The sequence below is a fragment of the Callithrix jacchus genome, chromosome 22 (assembly GCF_049354715.1).
Source record: "Callithrix jacchus isolate 240 chromosome 22, calJac240_pri, whole genome shotgun sequence".
Taxonomy (NCBI): Eukaryota; Metazoa; Chordata; class Mammalia; order Primates; family Cebidae; genus Callithrix; species Callithrix jacchus.
The window spans coordinates 36487488-36508713 of record NC_133523.1 but is presented as its reverse complement, the minus strand read 5'-3'; the positions used below and the strand labels follow the sequence as shown (position 1 = coordinate 36508713).

The window sequence follows — 21226 nt, the reverse complement described above, 5'->3', positions numbered from 1 at the left end:
GCTAATTTTTGTATTTTTAGTAGAGACGGGGTTTTACCATGTTGTTCAAACTGGTCTCGAACTCCTGACTTAATGGTCTGCCAACCTTGGCCTCCCAAAGTATTGAGATTACAGGCATGAGCCACTGTGCCCGGCCGCTAATTTTTCTATGTTCTTTTTTTTTTTTTTTTGCCCTCAGTTTTGTCTTCTATAATTTTTATATGTTTAGTAGAGACAGGGATTCGTCGCGTTGGCCAGGATGGTCTCCAACTCCTGACCTCAAGTGATCCGCCTGTCTCAGCCTCCCAAAGTGCTGGGATTACAGGTGTGAGCCACCGCACCTGGCCATGGGCTGCTGGCTTCTGTTGCTCCTTTCAAGCTGTCTCCCACTCAACAGTCAGAAGACTTCTTCCTGATCTCAAACCAAACCCTTTCCCACCCCTGCCCCAGACCTTTCAGGAAAACCCTAAACTCCTTATGTCTATGTGACCATCCCTTCGCCTCCACAGGCTTGTCTCACTTTCTCACCAGAACAGCCCCCCTCCGAGGCCTTGGAGCGACCTCCTGCAGCCCTTGTCCCCAGCTCTACCATCCCTTCTCCATCACATCGCTGTCTGGCCCCTCCCAGTCCAATCTAGGTCCCCATGTTCTTCACTCCCAGCACCCTGTCCTTTTCCTTGGCAACACTTCGCCTGGGCTGTCATTAGACATTTATTGGCATGATTATGTGTCTCACGTCCGTCTCCTCCCGCTGGCCTGTGGCCTCTGCGGGGGCAGGGACTGCGGATATCTTGGGCAGCACTGCATCTTCATCACCCTGTAAAAGGCCTTCCACAAAGGGGACAATTCCTCATTGTGGCTTTTTTCTTGAGATGGAGTCTCACTCCGTTGCCCAGGCTGGCGTGCAGGGTGGTGTATCTCAGACTGCAAACTCCACTTCCTGGTTCAAGCACTCTGTTGTCCAGACTGAAATGCCATGGTGCCTTCATAGCCTGCTGCACTCAAACTCCTGGGCTCAAGTGATTCTCCCACCTTGGCCTTCCCGAGTAGCCAAGACTGTATGTGCAAGCACATCTGACTAATAAAAAAAAAAATGTTTTTGGCCAGGTGCAGTGGCTCACGCCTGTAATCCCAGCACTCTGGGGGACTGAGGCAGCTGGATCATGAGGTCAAGAGATCGAGACCATCCTGGTCAACATAGCAAAACCCCGTCTCTACTAAAAATACGAAAATTAGCTGGGCGTGATGGTGGGCACCTGTAATCCCAGCTACTTGGGAGGCTGAAGCAGGAGAATCACTTGAACCAGGAAGGCAGAGGTTGCAGTGAGCTGAGAACACACCATTGCACTCCAGCCTGGATGACAGAGTGAGACTCTGCCTCAAAAAAAAAATTTTTTTTTTTTTTTTTTGTAGACACAGGGCCTGGGAGTATTGCAAGGCTGGTCTTAAACTCCTAGCCTCAAGCAATCATCCCACCTGGGCCTCCTAAAGTGTGGGATTATAGGTGTGACCCACTGCACCCAGCCCCGTTTCTTTTTTTCTTTTTTTTTAGGGGTGGGGGAATGGTTCTCGCTGTCACCCAGGCTGGAGTGCAGTAGCACAATCCCAACTTACTGCAACCCCCACCTCCCTGGTTCAAGTGATTCTCCTGCCTCAGCCTCCTGAGTAGATGGAACTACAGGTGCCCACCACTACGCCCAGTTAATTTGTGTATTTGTAGTAGAGATGGGATTTTACCATGTTGGCCAGGCTGGTCTCGAACTCCTGACCTCAAGTGATCTGCCTGCCTTGACCTCTCAAAGTGCTGGGATTACAGACATGAGCCACCACACCGAGCCAACTGTGGCATTTTTGAAGGGTGCAAATATGTGCAGAGGTCTGCTCACTTGTTTAGATATGTCGGGTCAGGGGGCCCTGCTCATCCTAGGGCTCAGTGGACCCAGCTGGTTGATGGCCTACTTGAACCTGTAAATTCATTCACTCATGAACTATATGAACTATTTGCTGAGCACCTACTGTGTGCCTGCAATTTACTTTGAAATGCATTTTTTAAAAATGCGACAGTACCAGGTATGGTCGCTCATGCCTGTAATCCCAGCATTTTGGGAGGCTGAGGTGGATCATCTGAGGTCAGACCAGCCTTGCCAACATTTGAAAACCCCATCTCGGCCGGGCGAGGTGGCTCAAGCCTGTAATCCCAGCACTTTGGGAGGCCGACGAGGGTGGATCATGACGTCAGATTGAGACCAACCCGGTCAACATGGTGAAACCCCGTCTCTACTAAAAATACAAAAGTTAGCTGGGCATGGTGGTGCGCGCCTGTAGTCCCAGCTACTTGGGTGGCTGAGGCAGGAGAATTTTTCTTTTCTCTTTTTCTTTTGAGACTGAGTTTCACTCCTCAGTCGCCAGGCTGGGGCTCAGTGGTTTGATCTTGGCTCACTGCAACCTCCGCCTCCTGGGTTCAAGTGATTCTTCTGCCTCAGCCTCCTGAGTAGCTGGGACTACAGGCACGAGCTCCCACACCCAGCTGATTTGTGTATTTTAGTAGATACGGGGTTTTGCCGTGTTGCCCAGGCTGGTCTTGAACTCCTGAGCTCAGATGATCTGCCCACCTCAGCCTCTCAGAGTGCTGGAATTACAGGTGTGAGCCACCTCACCCAGCCAGGAGAATCTCTTGAACCCGGGAGGTGGAGGTTGCAGTGAGCCGGGATTGTGTCACTGCACTCCAGCCTGGGCAACAGTGAGAGACCATCCCCTCCCCCCAAAAAAATAAAAAAGAAACTGGCTAGGTTGAGTGGGCCACGCCTATAATCCCACACTTTAGGAGGCCCAGGTGGGATGATTGCTAGAGGCTAGGAGTTTAAGACCAGCCTGGCAACATAGCCAGACTCTGTGTCTACAAAAAAATTTTTTTTTAATTAGCCAGATACGCTTGCACACATAGTCTTGGCTACTTGGGGCGGCTGAGGCGGGAGGATCGCTTGAGCCCAGGAGTTTAAGGCTGCAGTAAGCTGTGAGGGCACCACTGCATTCCAGTCTGGATGACAGAGAGAGACCCTGTCATTAAAAAGAAAAGAAAAGATGGACAGGTGGTGCTAGGGGTGGGGCTTATACAATGAGCAAGAAAAGCTCACATCCTCCTGGAGCTCCCATTCAAAGGAGGAAGAGAAATAACCCTCACATAAATACTTATGTTGCAAGATGGGCAGTGAAGAAAAATAAAGCAGGGGCTGGGCGAGGTGGCTCGTGCCTGAAATCCCAGCACTTTGGGAGGCTGAGGCGGGAAGATCACAAGGTCAGGAGTTCGAGACCAGCCTGCCTGACATGGTGAAACCCATCTCTACTAAAAATACAAACATTAGCCAGATGCAGTGGCTCACACCTGTAATCCCAGCACTTTGGGAGGCTGAGGCAGGTGGATCACAAGGTCAGGGGTTCAAGACCAGCCTGACCAACATGGTGAAACCCCATCGCTACTTAAAAATACAAAAATTAGCCAGGCGTGGTGGTGTGCACCTATAATCTCAGCTACTTGGGAGGCTGAGACAGGACAATCGCTTGAACCTGGAGACGGAAGTTGCAGTGAGCCAGGAGCACGCCACTGCACTCCAGCCTGGGCAAAAGCGAGACTCAATCTCAAAAAAAAAAAAAAAAAAAGACAAATAAATAGCAATAGGTAAAATAAATATATCAGGGCAGAGTGCAGTGGCTCATGCCTGTAATCCCAGCACTTTGGGAGGCTGGGATGGAAACTCTTGAGACTATGAGTTTGAGAGCAGCCTGGGCAATAAAGTGAGACCCTTTCTCTAGAAAAAATAAAAATAAGAAATTTAGCCAGGCATGGTGGAACGCAACTTTAGTCCCAGCTGCTTGGGAAGCCGAGGTGGGAGGATTGCTTGTGCCCAGGAGTCCGAGACTGCAGTAAGCTATGGTCGTGTCACTGCACTCCAGCTGGGGCAAGCAAAACCCATCTCAAAAAAAAAAAAAAGGAAAAAATGCAGAAAAGGATATAAAGTAAAAGCTGCAGGAAGTTGATGACTATTGAAAGGAGGCTGGGTGACGGGCACCTGGGGCCTCAGTGTATCATTCTACTGCTGTGTATGTTTGCAAACTTCTTTCCTAGATAAAAAATGTAGGCCGGGTGCAGTGGCTCACACCTGTAATCCCAGCACTTTAGGCCAAGGCGGGTGGATCATGAGGTCAGGAGTTCAACACCAGCCTGATCAACATGGAGAAACCCTGCCTATATTAAAAATATAAAACTTAGCTGGGCATGGTGGCATGCACCTGTAATTCCAGCTACTCAGGAGGCTGAGGCAGGAGAATTGCTTGAACCTGGGAGGTGGAGGCTGCAGTGAGCCAAGATCATCACACCACTGCACTCCAGCCTGGGTGACAGGGCGAGACTCTGTCTCAAAAAAAAAAAGAAATTTACAAATGGCTTTCATTTCCTTGTGAAGGGGAGGATGGAGGAAGTGAGTGGGAGTGGGCTTAGGGTCTGTGTTGCAAGCTAGTTCTTGTGCCCAAGAGTCTCAAGGATCTGGATCTAGTCGGCTTCAGGCTTTCACTGGCTGTGGGAGCCCCAGGGTCCGCAGTCCAGCTTGGGTTACCCTCTCCTTGAGCACTTCCCACCACCAGACACCTTGGCCCTTTCTGGAAGTTAGGCCCAGCTCGGGGCCCCAGCCTGCCCCTCCTCCCAGCTCCACATCTGGTCGTGATGTCAGCAGTCAGGGTAGGCGGTGACCATGTTTTTCAGCTCCTGCCCAGCCTCAGGGGAGGGGTGGACTCCCCCATCCCCACCCCTTACTCACAGTGACTGACTCGGGTCACACACATGCAGCAGGCTAAAGGCCAGGAACAAACTTTAATTCCCAAGCCGGACCTTTAAGTCACAAGGATGTAAGATCCAGTTCTCTCCCTGACAGGGTGAATTGAAACCTGGCCCCTATTTGGTCTTCTAGCCCTTTCCACTGGGTCTGAAGGGGACTCTGACACTGAATAGGGACTGCAGATAAGTGAGTGAGCGTGTATGTGTGTGTGGAGGCACAGCAGGGGCTGCTGGCCACATGGTGGCATAAGCAGGTGTTGGGGGTTGGGCAGGTGTTCCTCTGGTCTGAGGGTCCTTGTGTGTCCAAGGTCTGTGCACGATTGCAGACCCAGATGTGTTTGCACTTGGGAGAATCAGGGATTACAGGGGTGACTGAGGCTGGGCGGCGTGGCTCACACCTGTAATCCCAGCACTTTGGGAGACCAAGGCAGGCAGATCACTTGAGGTCAGGAATTCGAGACCAGCCTGGCCAAATAGTGAAACCCCGTCTCTACTAAAAATACAAAAAGTAGTCATGTGTGGTGGTGGGGACCTATAATCCCAGCTACCAGGGAGGCTGAGGCAGGAGAACTGCTTAAACCTGGGAGGTGGAGGTTGCAGTGAGCCGAGATTGTGACACTGCACACCAGTTTGGGCAACAGAGCGAGACTCCATCTCAAAAAAAAAAAGGGGGGGTGACTGAAGGCTGCAGTTGCGGAGGTGGCTAGGGACTGTGCCTCGGAGGAAGTGGTGTGTCTCTTGTCACTAAGATACTCTGGGGAGCCAGGACAATGTCATACATGGGTAGCTGTGTGGACCGGCGGTTGGGGGTGTGTGGACATCAGTGGTCACAGGCCGGGAGCGTGGTGCAGCTATGAGAGGGAGCACGTGTTGGGCACGTAGACAGTGACGGTCTCTCTGTGGCGTGACCCAGGAAGGGGTGCGCTGTTCTCTGTGCCAGCACCAGAGACAGGGACAGACTGAGAAGTCTGGTGAATGGAGAGGGTGTGTGAGCTGTGGACATGTGTGGCTGTTTCTGTGGCTCCTGAAGGTGACAGCCAGACTCCCACGTATGGGCTGCAGACCCAGGGGAGTTGCATGGTGTCTGAGTCGGTGGGTTACCCAGCTATGCGCTTGTGATTGTGAATGGACTGTATTTACGTCCATGAAAAGCTAACACAGCAGCTGCCTCGTAGCCCTTGTAGTTGTGTACAGGTGTGTGGTTGTGCGTCTTAACAGCGGCATGAGCCAAGTGAGTGTGTGGGCGTGGGACCGTCTCTGGAAAACAGCTCCAGGTGTGTAAATGTGGCTGCCCGCAGTGTAGACTCTGGAGACATAACCCCGTCCATGCTGGAGGGTTGTCTCCATCCTCCCATTCACAAGGAAACTCGAGGCTGGAGGCACCATCCCAGGCACCCACCACGTCCAAGTCGCCTTCCTTCATCTGGTCTATGTGGTAGGGTGAAGGTCAGCGGGATGGACTTGCAGCTGGAAGGCTGGGGGGACGTTGAAAAGGCCACTGATGGTGGGCTTGAGGCTCAGGGTGCCCCGTGGGCATGGGCTCTCCAGAGAGAAGGCTTGCAGGATGGATGTGAAGAAGAGGAAGAGCTCTGCGTTTGCCAGGCCCTCTCCAAGGCAGACACGCTTTCCTGGGGAGGAGGGGGAGAGAGGGAGAGAGGGAGAGAGGAAGGGTTGGGGGGGGAGAGAGAGAGAGAGAGAGCACGCGAACCCTGAGCCAGCCCTCCTCATGCCCAGGCGCACAGGGAGAACAGCAGGTGGAGGGGTCAACAGTGAGCCCAGGGTGCAGAAGGGTGCCCCCAGCTGGCATAGGCGCCTGGAGTTCGCCAGCACCTGCTTGTTATATCCAGGGCAGCAGCAAATACCTAAGGAGAAGGGCAGGAATGCCTCATGCTTCCTGAATCGTCCGTCTGCATCCAGGAAACGGTCTGGGTTGAACTCCTCTGGCTGTTCGAAGAAGTTGGGGTCATGGAGGACGGAGCCAAGGAGCGGGTAGACCTCTGTGCCCTAAGGGGAAATAAGAATCAAGCTATGGGCTGGGCGTGGTGGCTCACGCCTGTAAACCTAGCACTTTGGGAGGCCGAGGCAGGCAGATCACAAGGTCAGGAGTTCGAGACCATCCTGGCTAACATGGTAACACTCCGTCTCTACTAAAAATGCAAAATATTAGCTGGGTGTGGTGGCAGGCACATGTAATCCCAGCTACTCGGGAGGCTGAGGGAGGAGAATCACTTGAACCCAGGAGGCAGAGATTGCAGTGAGCTGAGATCATGACACTGCACTCAGAGCAATCTGACAGAGTGAGACTCTGTCTCAAATAAATAAACAAACAAACAAACAAACAAACAGTCAAGCTACAACCCCCTTCCCACCCCAGTCTATTAGGTCCTCGAGTGTGGCGCATAAGTCTGGGGTGCCAGGGACACTAGTTCACAAAACATAACAGCACAACATTTGTTGAGGGTTGAGTGGGGTGCAGTGGCTCGTGCCTGTAATCCCAGCTACGTGGGAGGCAGAGGTGAGAGAAGCCTGAACTCAGGAGTTCAAGGCTGCAGTGAGTTGTGCTTGTACTGCTGCAGTCCAGCCTGGGAGACAGAGAGACCCTGCCAAAAGAAAGAAAGAAGGAAAGAACACAGAGAGAACAAGAGGGAGGGAGGGAGGAGAGAGAGAAAGAGATACGGAAAGAGAGAAAGAAAGAAAGAAGGGAGAGGGAGGGAGAAAGGGAAAGAAGAAAGAAAGAAAGAGAGAGAGAGAAAGAAGAAAGAGCAAGCAAAGCAAAGCAGACAGCAGCATAGCAGCCCTGGAACCTCGCTGCTGTGTTTGATTCTGCAGAGAAGGTGGAGGAGGGCGCCTCAGGCACTAAGCACTGGGGTTTCTGGGGAAACATCGCCCCCTTTTGGTTCTGCATCAGAGCTGCTCCCCAGTGAAGGGCCCTGAGATTGAGAGAAAGAGAGAGAGGCAGAGGAGAGAATGTGTGTCTGTAGCAGGGACTAAGGGTCAAGAGGGCTTCCCTTAGTCCTGGACTTGCTCCTCAGTTTTCAAACTGCTTCTCCATGTGTCACCTCATTTGATTGTCCCAACCAGCTTAGAAGGAGGCAGAATTAGGAGATCCGTGGGGCAGATAGGGCCCAGAGACAAAGGGCAAGAAAACACAAACTGAAAAGAAACAGAAAGAGTAAAAAGATGCAGAAAGGGAGGCTGGGCGTGGTGGCTCACACCTGTAATCCCAGCACATTGGGAGGCTGAGGCAGGCGGATCACCTGAGCTCAGGAGTTCGAGACCAGCCTGACCAACATGGTGAAACCTCGTCTCTACTAGAAATACAAAAATTAGCGGGATGTGGTGGTGCATGCCTGTAATCCCAGCTACTCAGGAGGCTGAGGCAAGAGAATCACTTGAATCCAGGGGGCAGAGGTTGCAGTGAGCCGAGAGCAGGCTGTTACACTCCAGCCTGGGCAACAGAGCAAGACTTAGTCTCAAAAAAAAAAAAATTGCAGAAAGGGAGGGGGTGTCAGAGAGAGAAGGAGGAGAAAAATACAGGAGTGTGGGGCTGGGGTTGGAGGAGGAAGAGAGAGAGAGAGAGAGAGAGAGAGGGAGGGAGGGAGGGAGGGAGGGAGGGAGGGAGTGGGGAGGGGCACTAAGAAAAATAAAAAAAGTCACTGACAGCAACCCACCGGGCTCAGGCCCTAAGGTAGGGAAACATGGGCCGAGGCAGTACGCATACCCACCTGGGGCAGGGTGTACCCTCGGAAGCGGGTGGTTCGCATGAGGGTGTGGGGTATTCCCATGGGCACCAGCGCCAGCAGCCGCTGCGCCTCGTGCAGAACTGCGTCGGTGTAAGGGAGGCGGGTGCGGTCCCCTAGGCTTGGTGCCTGGCCAGCCCCCAGCTCCCGAGTAAGTTCCTCCTGTACCCGCTCTGCAAGCAAGAGGAGGGTGGGGGTCAGGCAGGGGTAGGGCGCAGGGGTCCTCCTCCTCTCGGAAGCCTGTCTGCTTGCTTAGCTGTGGTTTGGGGTGAGGCTGACAGGTGAGGAGGAGTGGTCCCCAGCCCTCAGTGAGCCCAGAGACCACACATCTTGTGTGTTGGGTGTTCCATCAAACTTCTCTCTCTCTCCTTTTTTTTTTACCTTTGAGACAGAGTCTCACTATGTCACCCAGGCTGGAGTGCAATGGTGCCATCTTAGCCCACCCCAACCTCCGCCTCCCAGGTTTAAGTGATTCTCCTGCCTCAGCCTCCTGAGTAGCTGGGACTACAGGCGTGCACCACTATGCCCAGCTAATTTTTGTATTTTTAGTAGAGACGGGGTTTCACCTTATTGACCAGGATGGTCTCGATCTCTTGACCTCGTGATCCACCTGCCTCGGCCTCCCAAAGTGCTGGGATTATAGGCGTGAGCCACCGCACCCAGCCTAATTTTATATTTTTTGGAGAGACAGGGTTTTTCCATGTTGGTCAAGCTGGTCTCAAATTCCTGACCTCACGTGATCCACATGCCTTGGCCTCTGGATTACAGGTGGGAGCCACCTCCCTCACCCAGCCTGACCACACATCTTGCGTGTTGGTTGTTCCATCCATCTTCTCTCTCTCTCTCTCTTTTTTTTTTGAGATGGAGTTTCACTCTTGTCTCCTAGGCTGGAGTGCAATGGTGCAATCTCAGCTCATTGCAACCTCCGCTTCCCAGGTTCAAGTGATTCTCCTGCCTCCACCTCCCAAGTACCTGGCATTGCAGGCACGCACCACCACACACGGCTAATTTTGTGTTTTTAGTAGAGATGGGGTTTCACCATGTTGGACAGGATGGTCTTGATGTGACTTCATGATCCTCCTGCCTCAGCCTCCCAAATTGCTAGGATTATAGGCATGAGCCACCACACCCAGCCCTTGAGCCCTTTCTTTTTTTTTCTTTTCTTGAAAGCTCTTTCTTTCTTCTTTTTCTTCTTTTTTTAGAGGCAGGGCCACTGTCACCCAGGCTGGAGTGCAGTGGTGCAATCATAGCCCACTGCAGCCTCAAACTTCTGGGCTCAAGCAATCCTCCCTCCTCAGTCAGCCTCCTACCTGTAGCTGGACTACAGGTACATGCCATCACAAACTGCTAATCTTTTTTCTTCTTTTTGGTGGAGATAAGGTTTCACTTTATTGCCCAGTGGTCTCGAACTCCTGGCCTCAAGTGACCTTCTTCCACCTCTGCCTCCCAAAGATTTTTCTAAAATGTCAATCTGGGCCGGGTGCAGTGGCTCATGCCTCTTATCCCAGCACTTTAGGAGGTTGATGCCAGCGGATCACTTGAGGTCAGGAGTTCAAGATCAGCCTGGCCAACAGGGTGAAACCCTTCTCTACTAAACATACAAAAGTTAGCTGGGCATGGCAGTGTACGCCTATAATCCCAGCTACTGGGAGTCTGAGGCAGGAGAATCGCTTGAACCCAGGAGACAGAGGTTGCAGTGAGCTGAGACTGAACCACTGCGCTCCAGCCTGGGCGACAGATTGAGACTCTGCCCCCTCCACAAAAAAAATAAATAAAAATACCAGCCGGGCATGGTGGTTCACGTCTGTAATCCCAGCACTTTGGGAGGCTGAGGCGGGAGGATCATGAAGTCAGATCAAGACCATCCTGGCCAACATGGTGAAACCCCATCTCTACTAAAAATACAAAAATTAGCCATGCGTGGTGGCATGTGCCTGTAGTTCCAGCTTCTTGGGAGGCTGAGCCAGGAGAATCGCTTGAATCCGGGGGGTGAAGGTTGCAGTGAGCCGAGATCGTGCCACTGCACACCAGCCTGGTGACAGAGCAAGACTCTGTCTCAATAAAGAAAAAAATAAAATAAAATACCAATTTGACCCTGCCCTCCCCTGCTCAAAGTCATTCGATTGCTCCCCATGGCTCAGGAGAAGGCACCTAACGTATCGCTCAGGCGACGAGGCCTGCAGACTTCTGCCTCGTCTTTCACTATGCCTCACACTGCAATCAGCAACCCCTGAACTTCTGGCTCCTCGACACCCCAAATGCCATGCCCATTGATATCTCCAAGATCCAGCTCTGCCTGTCTGCTCCGCCCGTCCACTCTTCCCTCTAACACCCACACTGTGTTTTGTTTGCTTTCTTTTTTGAGAGGAGTCTCGTTTTGTTGCCCAGGCTGGAGTGCAGTGGCGAGATCTCTGCTCACTGCAATGCCTGCCTCCCAGGTTCCAACAATTCCCCTATCTCAGCCTCCTGAGTAGCTGGGGTTACAGGCATGTGCCACCACGCCTGGCTAATTTTTTTTGTATTTTTAGTAGAGACGGCGTTTCACTATATTGGCCAGGCTGGTTTCAAACTCCTGACCTTGTGATTCACCCACCTTGGCCTCCCAAAGCGCTGGGATTACAGGCATGAGCCACGTCGTCTGGCCCGACACCACTGTTTTTGAGACAGTGTCTCTTTCTGTCACCTAGTCTGGAGTGCAGTGGTGTGATGTCCGCTCACTGCAACCTCTACCTCCTGGGCTCAAGCAATTCTCATGTCTCAGTCTCCTGAGTAGCTGGGATTACAGTTACTTGGCTAACTTTTGTATTTTCAGTAGAGATGGGGTTTCACTATGTTGGCCAGGCTGGTCTTGAACTCCTGTTATCGAGTGATCAGCCCGCCTCGGCCTCCCAAAGTGCTGGGATTACAGGCGTGAGCTGCCCCACCCAGCCCAGAACGCTTACTTCCATTCCCAAGGCCTGAAAGGTGAAAAACGCTCTTACTTTGGACATGAGGGTATTTCATCAGGAGCAGGAGGGTATAGCCGACCGTGGCGCTGACTGTCATTGTCCCAGCAAACAGCAAATAAATGACTGTCATCAGCATGTTCTTCTCGGTGAATTCTGTGTGTGAGTTTTCTTCCTCCTGAAAGAAACCAGGCAAAGGGGCTGAGAGAACACAGCCTGCAGGAAGTAAATGGCTAGAACAGCCACGCCTGGGGTCAGCACCACTAGGAAAGTTTTGTCAGGGGGTTTGTTTATTTATGTATTTATTATTTGTTTTTTGAGATGGAGTCTCTGTCACCCAGGCTGGAGTTCAGTGGCATGATCTTGGCTCACTGCAACCTCTGCCTCCCGAGTTCAAGCAATTCTCCTGCCTCAGCCTCCCAAATAGCTGGGACTACAGGCGTGCGCCACCATACCCGGCTCATTTTTTTGTGTTTTTAGTAGAGGCGAGGTTTCGCCATGTTTGCCAGGATGGTCTTGATCTCCTGATCCACCCTCCTCAGCCTCCCAAAGTGCTGGGATTACAGGTGTGAGCCACCTTGTCCAGCCATCAGGGAGTTTACATAAATTTTGGGAAGGTTGGGAAGTAGACTCTTTTTTTTTTTTTTTTTTGAGACAGAGTCTTGCTTTTTTGCCCAGGCTGGAGTGCAATGGCACAATCTTGGCTCACTGCAACCTCTGCCTCCCAAGTTCAAGCAATTCTCCTGCCTCAGCCTCCCGAGTAGTTGGAATTACAGGCACCTGCCACCATACCCACTTAATTTTTGTATATTTAGTGGAAATGGGGTTTCACCATGTTGCCCAGGCTGGTCTCAAACTCCTGACCTCAGGTGATCCACCTGCCTCGGCCTCCCAAAGTGCTGGGATTACAGGCATGAGCCACCACTCCCAGCCGGGAAGTAGACTCTTGATATTAGTACGCTCTGGTTAAAATGTTTTTCAAAATGAAAGGGAATGACTACTAATAAAAACACAGAAAATTATAAGGGTTGGTGAAGATCTGAAGACTCTGAAATGCTTGTGCACCATTGGTGGGACTGTGAAATGATGCAGCCCTATGGAAACTCTTACAGCTGTTCCTTCAGACATCAAAAATAGGGATGGGAGTGGTGGCTCACATCTGTCATCCTGGACCTCTGGGAGGCTGAGGCGGGTGGATTGCTGGAGTTCAGGAGTTTGAGATCAGCCTGGGCAACATAGTGAGATCTTGTCTGTACTAAACACACAAAAAATCCACCAGGTATGGTGGCATGTGCCTGTAATTCCAGCTACTCAGGAGCCTGAGGCAAGAGGATTGCTTGAGCTCAGAAGATCAGGGCTGCAGTGAGCTATGATTGTGCCACTGCACTGCAGCCTGGGCGACAGAATGAGACCCTGTCTCAAAACACAAACAAACAAAAATTAGAATTATAGAATTACCGCCAGGCACAGTAGCTCACGCCTGTAATCCCAGCACTTTGGGAGTCCAAGGCGGGCAGATCATCGGAAGTCAGGAGTTCAAGACCAGCCTGACCAATGAAGAAACCCCATCTCTACTAAAAAAAAAAAAAAAAATTAGTCGGGTGTGGTGGTGCATGCCTGTAATCCCAGCTACTCGGGAGGCTGAGGCAGGGGAATCACTTGAATCCGGGAGGCAGAAGTTGCAGTGAGCCAAGATGACGCCATTGCACTCCAGCCTGAGTGACAGAGACTCTGTCTCAAAAAATAAAAATAAAGAGAGAAATATTATTCTCATATAATTAATAAAATGGGCTTTATTAACATAACTTGATATTGCAAGGCTTCCTAATAAATGACCGTAATTCACATAAAATTGTGAATTTACATAAGAATGAGGGGAAGCTGCAGGGGGTGGAATGAAGTGATTCTGGGGATTGCTGGTATAGACCTTGGGCATGAGGCCTGAACTCAAGGGCTGAGGTGGGAGGGAGAAGAAAGAGGAGAGACAGAGAGCCCAGCACAAAGGCCCAGGTCGGGGGAGGGAGAAGCAGTGAGAGCAACTCCCTGAAAGAGACAGATGGTTGCACAGAGAAGAGACATATCCTGGGCATGGTGGCTCTCGCCTGTAATCCCAGCACTTTGGGAGGCCAAGGCGGTCAGATCACGAAGTTGAGAGATCGAGACCATCCTGGCCAACATGGTGAAACCCCGCTCCACTAAAAATACAAAAATTAGCTGGGCGTGGCGGTGCACGGCTGTAGTCCCAGTTATTCGGGAGGCTGAGGCAGGAGAATCGTTTGCACCCGGGAGGTGGAGGTTGCAGTGAGCTGAGATTGTGCCATTGCGCTCCAACTTGGCAACAGGGTAAGACTCTGGCTCAAAAAAAGAAAAAGAGACATACACACCCACACAGAGACATTCGTACTCACAGAGACATGCAGAGAGAAAAAGAGGGACCCAATCGAGGTCCCCAGGGACATCTGGTTGGGGAACCACCAGGCCACTACCTCCATTTGGAGAGGGGGTCTCTGCACCCTTCCCGCACCTGTGCCATCTTCAGCAGGAAGGCATCAACAAGGTCACTTGCCGGGCTCGAAGCATCCAGGTTCGCCTGGTGCTGCTGCACCTGCTGGACTGTAAAGGTAGCCAAGGCACCCACGTGATGGAGGAGCTGCTTGTGGGGGCCTGGCAGAGGCCACAGGAACCAGGAGAACATCTCATAGGTCTGGGGGGAGAAGGGCAGCTCGTTTTCATGGAACCTTGGCAGCAACCTTTAGGGAAGGCAGTTGGGCAGGGGTCCCACCCACTCACCTGACCCCCTGGGGAGCTGACTCCCAGCAGGGTACCACGAGCTGCCTGGACCATGGCCTGGAACTCCTTATCCTCATAGGAGAAGCGGAGGCCAAAGAGGAGGGAGCAGACTACGTTGGAGGTAGCCTGGGCCAGCAGCAGGGAGGGATCAAATGGGCGTCCTGGGGAAAGTGGGGGCAGGGAGGTGGGCTTTGATGGAGCCAGGCAGAGGGAGCAGTTTGGGACTGAACCCAACCAGAGAGACAGGGAGGCAGGGAAAGACAGACAGACGGACAGCGCAGGGAGAGAGCTAAACAGGCAAAGAAGGAGACCGACAGATGGGAAAAAGAAAGAGACACACTTAGGGCCTGAGAAACAGAGGAAAGGAGTGAGAAAGAGAAGAGACAGGCTGGGCACGGTGGCTCACGCCTGTAATCCCAGCACTTTGGGAGGCTGAGGCAGTCAGATCACAAGGTCAAGAGGTCGAGACCATCTTGGCCAACGTGGTGAAACCGCGTCTCTACTAAAAATACAAAAATTAGCCAGTCATGGTGGTGGGCACCTGTAGTCCCAGCTACTTGGGAGGCTGAGACAGGAGAATGGCTTGAACCCGGAAGGTGGAGGTTGCAGTGAGCTGAGATCGCACCACTGCACTCCAATATGGGCAACAGAACAAGACTCCATCTCAAAAAAAAAAAAAAGAAAAAGAAAAAGAAAAGAGAAAGAGAGATGGAGACCCAGGAAGAGTGGGATGACAGCACCAGAGACCCACAGAGAGATGTCGTAACAGCCTCGGAGAGACAGGAGGACAGAGACAGAGGGTGGGGTGACCAGAACAGAACCCCCAACCCAGACCTAGAGCCCAAGGCTTCCCTTCCCACCCATTCCGGGATCTGAGTTGGGGCCACTGCCAGCCGCAGTGGGAAGGTCCTCCCTCTCACTCAGCTGGAGACCCTGGGGTGACCCCGCCATACTGACCTTCTGTCCCCTGGAACGCTTCCACCAGACACTTGGCCTCTGCCTGAATCAGCTCCTCGCCTTCTCGCTTCCCCATGCCCAGGTCCCGCAGAGCAAGCGTGGTAAACTTCCTCAGCTGTCTCCACCGCTCCCCGTTGGAGAAGAAAACCCCTGTGCACAAGGTTAGACTCAAGGAGGGACCGGCCCCTCTCCTATTCCCCCCCTTTTTTTTTTGAGACGAAGTCTTGCTCTGTCACCCAGGCTGGAGTGCTGTATCCTGGTCTCGGCTCACTGTAACCTCTGCCTTTTGGGTTCAAGCAGTTCTCCTGCCTCAGCCTCCAGAGTAGCTGGGACTACAGCTGCACACCACCACACTGGGCTAATTTTTTTTTTTTTTTTTTTTTTTTTTGACACAGAGTGTCGGGCCGGGCGAGGTAGCTCACACCTATAATCCCAGCACTTTGGGAGGCCGAGGCAGGTGGATCACGAGGTCAAGAGATTGAGACTATCCTGGTCAACAAGCTGAAACCCCATCTCTACTAAAAATACAAAAATTAGCTGGGCATGGTGGTGCACGCCTGTAGTCCCAGCTACTTGGGAGGCTGAGGCAGGAGAATTGCTTGAACCCACAGGTTCAAGGTAACAACAGCGAAACTCCATCTCAAAAAAAAAAAAAAAAAGAGACAGAGTCTTGCTCTATTGCCCAGGCTGGAGTACAATGGCACTATCTCGGCTCACTGCAACCTCTGCCTCCTGGGTTCAAGCAATTCTCATGCCTCAGCCTCCCGAGTAGCTGGGATTACAGGCAGCCATCAAAAATAATGCCTGGCTAATTTTTGTATTTTTATAGAGACAGGGTTTCACCATGTTGGTCAGGCTGGTCTTGAACTCTTGACCTCAGGTGATCCGCACACCTCAGCCTCCCAAAGTGCTGGGATTACAGGCATGAGCCACCATGCCTGGCCTAATTTTTATTTTTAGCAGAGACAGGGTTTCACCTTGTTAGCCAGGTTCTGGCTCGGCCTCCCAAAGTGCTGGGATTACAGGCGTGAGCCACCATGCCTGGCCAATTCCCCCTTCTTTCTAGTGAGGTGTCCTGAGGGCGATTCTTGAGGCTCTGTCCCGAGTCCATTCCAGCCTAGCCCAGGGATGAGGACTCAGTAGGTGCTCAATAAATGCGTAATCAAACTGGTTCTTCCATCCTTTGCCCTTGGGTCGGGGGACGTTCTCCTGAAAAGTAGGTAGCTGGGATGACCCAGGCTCCTTCTGTTTCGTAATTATTATTATTTATTTTATTTTATTTTATTTTTTTGAGATGGAGTTTTGCTCTTGTTACCCAGACTGGAGTGCAATGGCGCGATCTCGGCTCACCGCAACCTCCGCCTCCTGGGTTCAGGCAATTCTCCTGCCTCAGCCTCCCGAGCAGCTGGGATTGCAGGCACGCGCCACCATGCCCAGCTAATTTTTTGTATTTTTAGTAGAGACAGGGTTTCACCATGTTGAGCAGGATGGTCTCGATCTCCTGACCTCGTGATCCACCCGCCTCGGCCTCCCAAAGTGCTGGGATTACAGGCTTGAGCCACCGTGCCCGGCCCTCATAATTATTATTGAGACAAGGTCTTGCTCTGTTGCCCAGGCTGGAGTGCGGTGGCACGTTCTTGGCTTACTGCAACCTCCGCCTCCTGGGTTTTAGCAATTCTCCTGCCTCAGGGTTCCAAGTAGCTGGGATTATAGGCATACCCTGTTGTCTAGGCTGGTCTCGAACTCCTGACCTGAGGTGATCCACCCGCTTCAGCCTCCCAAAGTGCTAGGATTACAGGTGTGAGCCACTGCACCCAGCCTGTTCTGTAATTAACCAGGATGAATGAAGAGTTCTTTCTTTCCTTCCATCCACTCATCCCATCATTTATGTAGTCCCACTGGGTTTTGTGACCCATGTAGTTTGGAGGTTGAATAGGGAGGGAGGAGCATGGAACCGCACCATTTTCCTCCTTTATTCAAGACATCTGGTCCAGACAGACCCTCCCTGTCCAGTGCCAGCCTGTTGTGGCCTCTCGGGCACTGTTCCTTGGGCATCTCCTGCCCTTGCCACACTGTGTTCCAAACTGGCCTCAGTATCTCTCCTCTCCCTGTTTCAACCCACCATCCATTCCCTGGCCAGAGCCCCCAGCCTCTCCCAATCACCCCTTCCTCCCTATCTCCTGGCCCCAGCCCTGGTCCAGCCTGGACCTCACCCTGGACTGACAGCCTTCAGCTTCAGCCCCTTCAGGCAGAAACCACAGGATCCTCCCAACTCCCGACTACAGCTGTTCCCTGCTTTAAATCAACTGCTCCCAGGAAAATCAAAAGCCCAAACACTGTGGCGTGACTCACAGGCCCTGCGTGACTAGGGATTTCCCTGCTTCTCAGATTTGTTACTTAACCCACTAAGATTGTGCTGTTCTTCTCTCACTTCCTTAAAGGGGTTTCGATCCCGTCTAGGCCTATGATCCCACATCACTCTCACCCCCTTCCATCCCATCCTTGGTGAACTAACTCATTCATCCTTCACATCCCAGCTTAAATGTCACCTCCTCTGAGAAGCCTTCTCTGATTCCCTCTTCACCCTCGGACAGGTGCCTGTGCCCTGTGTTTGCTCTCAAAGCTGTGCCTCTCACTTTAGGATTCTATTCCCTCCCTCTATCGTCTTGCTGCAGTACAAGCCCTCCTCTCCCACAGTAGGAGAGGACACTACGTCTGTCAACTCTGTGTACCGGGTACTCAGTACAGGACCAGGCATAAGATCATTTTTAAAAAATTTTTTGCGGAGGCAGGGTATGTTGCCCAGGCTCGTCTCAAACTCCTAGGATCAAGTCATCCTCCTGATTCAGCCCCTCAAAGTGCTGGGATTACACGTGTGAGCCACTGTGCCTAGCTTCATTCATCAGTTGAATGGATGAATGCTTCTCTCAAAGTCACGCTTTTGTAGGCGTTGGCTCTTCTGCCTGGAACACCCTTCCCACTCATCTTAAGAGTCTCAGCTCCGACAGCCTCTCTTCCAGGAAGACTTCCTGAATCTCCTTCACCAGTCAAGCTGGGTCAGGCACCTCCTCTAAATCCCTAAGGTCCCAGGGCTTCCCTCATCCTGGCCTTGACCCCTCTTGCCCTGATCCCTCCCTATCCCACCCTGACCTTTCTCCCTCTGCTTCCCCATCTTGGCCTGACCACTCTGGGTTGTCATTGTGTGGTGAGTCTGCCTCCCCACTGGCCTAGGTGCTTCCCCAGAGCACCTAGGTGCTTCTTAGTCCTGACAGCACCCAGCACGGGCCTCCTGCTTCTGTTGTAACGCAGAGAACCGTTTTTACTGTTGGAGGGCTTGCCCACCAACTCCCAGCACCTTGAAAGCTCTCTGGCAACAATGGTTATCGCTGCCAGGACAACCTGGTGAAAACCTGGTGATTAGTGAGTGTTCACTTTGTGCAAGGCTATCCTCACTCAGTCACTCGATCCTACATGACGGGCACTGCTTTTTTTGTTTGTTTTCTGAGATGGAGTCTTGCTCTGTTGCCCAGGCTGGAGTGTAGTGGTGTGATCTTGGCTCACTGCAACCTCTGCCTCCCGGATACAAGTGATTCTCCTGCCTCAGCCTCCTGAGTAGCTGGGATTACAGGTGCACACCACCATGCTTAGCTACTATATATATATATATAAATTTTTTTTTTGAGACGGAGTTTTGCTCTTGTTACCCAGGCTAGAGTGCAATGGCTCGATCTCTGCTCACTGAAACCTCTGCCTCCTGTGTTCAGGCAATTCTCCTGCCTCAGCCTCCCGAGTAGTTGGGACTACAGGTGCGTGCCACCATGCCCAGCTAATTTTTGTATTTTTAGTAGAGATGGGGTTTCACCATGTTGACCAGGATGGTCTCGATCTCTTGACCTCGTGATCCACCCCCCCTTGGCCTCCCAAAGTGATGGGATTATAGGCATGAGCCACCGCACCTGGCCTACATTTTATATTTTTAATAGAGATAGGGTTTCGCCATGTTGGCCAGGCTGGTCTGGAACTCCTGATCTCAAGTGACGCATCCACCTCCACCTCCCAAAGTGTTGGGATTTCAGGCATGAGCCACTGCGCCTGGCCGACAGGCACTGTTATCACCCCATTTTGCAGATGAGGAAACAGAGGCACTGAGCCGTGTGCAAAGGTCACACACCAATAAGTGGGGGCAGGCTGTGCGTAGAGGGCCTACCAGCCCTTGACTTACCATGGCCATCAAAAGTCCGTTCCAGCATTGCTATGGTTCCTCGGCCGCTGAACTCCTCAGCCTGACCTCCCAGGGCTTCCCGCACAGCATCCTGACCAACCAGGACCACCACGGGCCGCCAGGGTCCCAGGTAGATGGTGAACACTGGTCCATACTTCTTACTCAGCTGGGGGCAGGGAGGAAGAAAGAGGAGGGTGCTGTGACCTCTTCCAGCCGAGGTGTCTCCCTCACGGCCCCTGTCACTGGAGGAGCCTCCGGGTCTAGCTTCAGCATCCTCTACCCAGAACCTGCCCCCATCCCAGCAGAAATAGCTCCCTCGGGAGGCTCAGTTCTCTTTTTGCACCAGGTTCCCAGGCCTCCTCCCCGAGTACATCCTTCAGCAGCATCCCCGGACTTCCTGCCATTCCCTCGCTCCCTCGATTCCTGCTGAACCCTCACCTCTGACATTGGGCAATCCAGAACCAGTGTTGGTCTCCCCTAATTCCCTATGATCCCCCCACCACCCAAATATCCAGCCACTGCAAAACTGTCAAATTCTGGAGCAGACACTGCTGAGTTTCTGCCCCATCTCTCCCCCAAGGCCACACCCCTTTTTCTACCTCCTTGAAATCACCCACAATCTTTTCGAATGCGGAACTTCAGGTGTCTTCCCACTCCCACCTGCTATCCCATAAGGCTGGGGCTGCCTCTGCCTTCTTTCTTCACTCCCCGGTCCCAGGAACTCCCAGCTGAGCTCCACCCATCCTCCCACCCTGCATTCATTCTCTGCAGACAGATTCCTTCAGTGGGATCCCCTCTTTGAGCCTGCAACCCTCCAGCCTCCTCTGTCTCCAGCTCCCCCCAGAGAGTCTCCCCCTTTTCTTCTTTGTCCCCTCTTTAGCATACCCCACCTGTATGGCGCCAGCTACCTCTCCCTCTGGGACAAGCCGCCAGCCGCAGCAGCTTCTCCTTGGCTGGAGGACTCCTGTCTCTCGTAGCCTCGGTCCCAGTACATCACCTTCCCAGGATTCTGCAGGCAGAGGTCTCTGCTTCTCCTTGCCCTTGTCCCCCAACGCACGATCCTGTCTTCCGGGCACCCGTCCGCTTCTCAGCCCTGGACAACCTGCACCTGCCCCCACCCCAGGTCACCCGCAGCCCCTTTGCCTTGGGACTCCTGCCCCTCCCTCCTCCCTAGGACCCCCGAAAAGTCCCTCGCCCTGACACTCAGGTGTCTCTCCCAGGGATCCCCGCCCCTAGCCAGGACGCTCCCAGGGCCCCTCACCCGCATGAGCCCGGAGTACAGCGCCCCGGGCCGTAGCTGCAGGAGGTTCCCCAGCAGCGGCAGCGGCGTGGGCCCGGGGGGCAGGTGGCCTCGAGCCCGGGTCCCAGACAGCGCCAGGGTCAGCAGCAGGAGCAGCGCCAGGGCCAGCAGCAGCGTCCAGGTGCCCGTCGCCTCCATCTCGGCAGGTCGGCTCCTTCTCCTCTCCCAGGCGCTCCGCGCGGCTGGGCCAGTCAGGGGCGGGAGCCGGGCGTCTCCCTCCCCAACGAAGTCAGGCGCGGGGCGGGGCAGCCAGCCCATCCCCCTGCCTGCTGGGCCGGCTTATCTCCCCGCCGCCGGGTTTCTCCCGAACCCGAGCCGCCGCCTGAGGTCAATGACTCACGCTCCAACGATGTCTCCCAGGTCACCCAGGTTTACGCGGGACTCGGGTGGCGGAGACAGCGCCTTGGGCCCCCAGATAGGGAGTAAGCAAACAGTAAAACCTGGAAGCCAGAGACTTTGGCCGCC

General features: G+C 53.0%; 1 protein-coding gene across 2 annotated transcripts; it reads right to left on the bottom strand.

Annotated features, from left to right (window-relative positions):
• Positions 1 to 4821: 4821 nt before the first annotated feature.
• On the bottom strand, positions 4822 to 20954 carry CYP2S1 (cytochrome P450 family 2 subfamily S member 1). 2 transcript variants are annotated; one of them, XM_035285231.3, is made up of 9 exons: positions 20723 to 20954; positions 19462 to 19627; positions 15240 to 15389; positions 14283 to 14443; positions 14017 to 14196; positions 11529 to 11670; positions 8533 to 8720; positions 6670 to 6811; positions 4822 to 6435 (listed from the first exon to the last, which is right to left on the bottom strand). In XM_035285231.3, the coding sequence occupies exons 1-9, from the start codon at positions 20897 to 20899 to the stop codon at positions 6236 to 6238; spliced, it is 1506 nt and encodes a 501-aa protein (XP_035141122.2). In that variant the 5' UTR covers positions 20900 to 20954; the 3' UTR covers positions 4822 to 6235. The 2 variants fall into 2 exon arrangements, with proteins under 2 accessions (XP_035141122.2, XP_078215853.1); XM_078359727.1 differs by lacking the exon at positions 20723 to 20954 and adding an exon at positions 20370 to 20574.
• Between the last annotated feature and the right edge of the window lie 272 nt (positions 20955 to 21226).

Bases quoted from the DNA above. Each gene is read 5' to 3' on its own strand.
- CYP2S1 (XM_035285231.3), bottom strand. From the start codon at position 20,899: ATGGAGGCGACGGGCACCTGGACGCTGCTGCTGGCCCTGGCGCTGCTC. The intron at 14,444-15,239 runs GTCAGTATGGCG...CACTTTCCCCAG, and splicing joins AGCGTTCCAGGGGACAGAAG to GACGCCCATTTGATCCCTCC. The intron at 6,812-8,532 runs GTGGGTATGCGT...ATTTCCCCTTAG, and splicing joins GAGGGTACACCCTGCCCCAG to GGCACAGAGGTCTACCCGCT.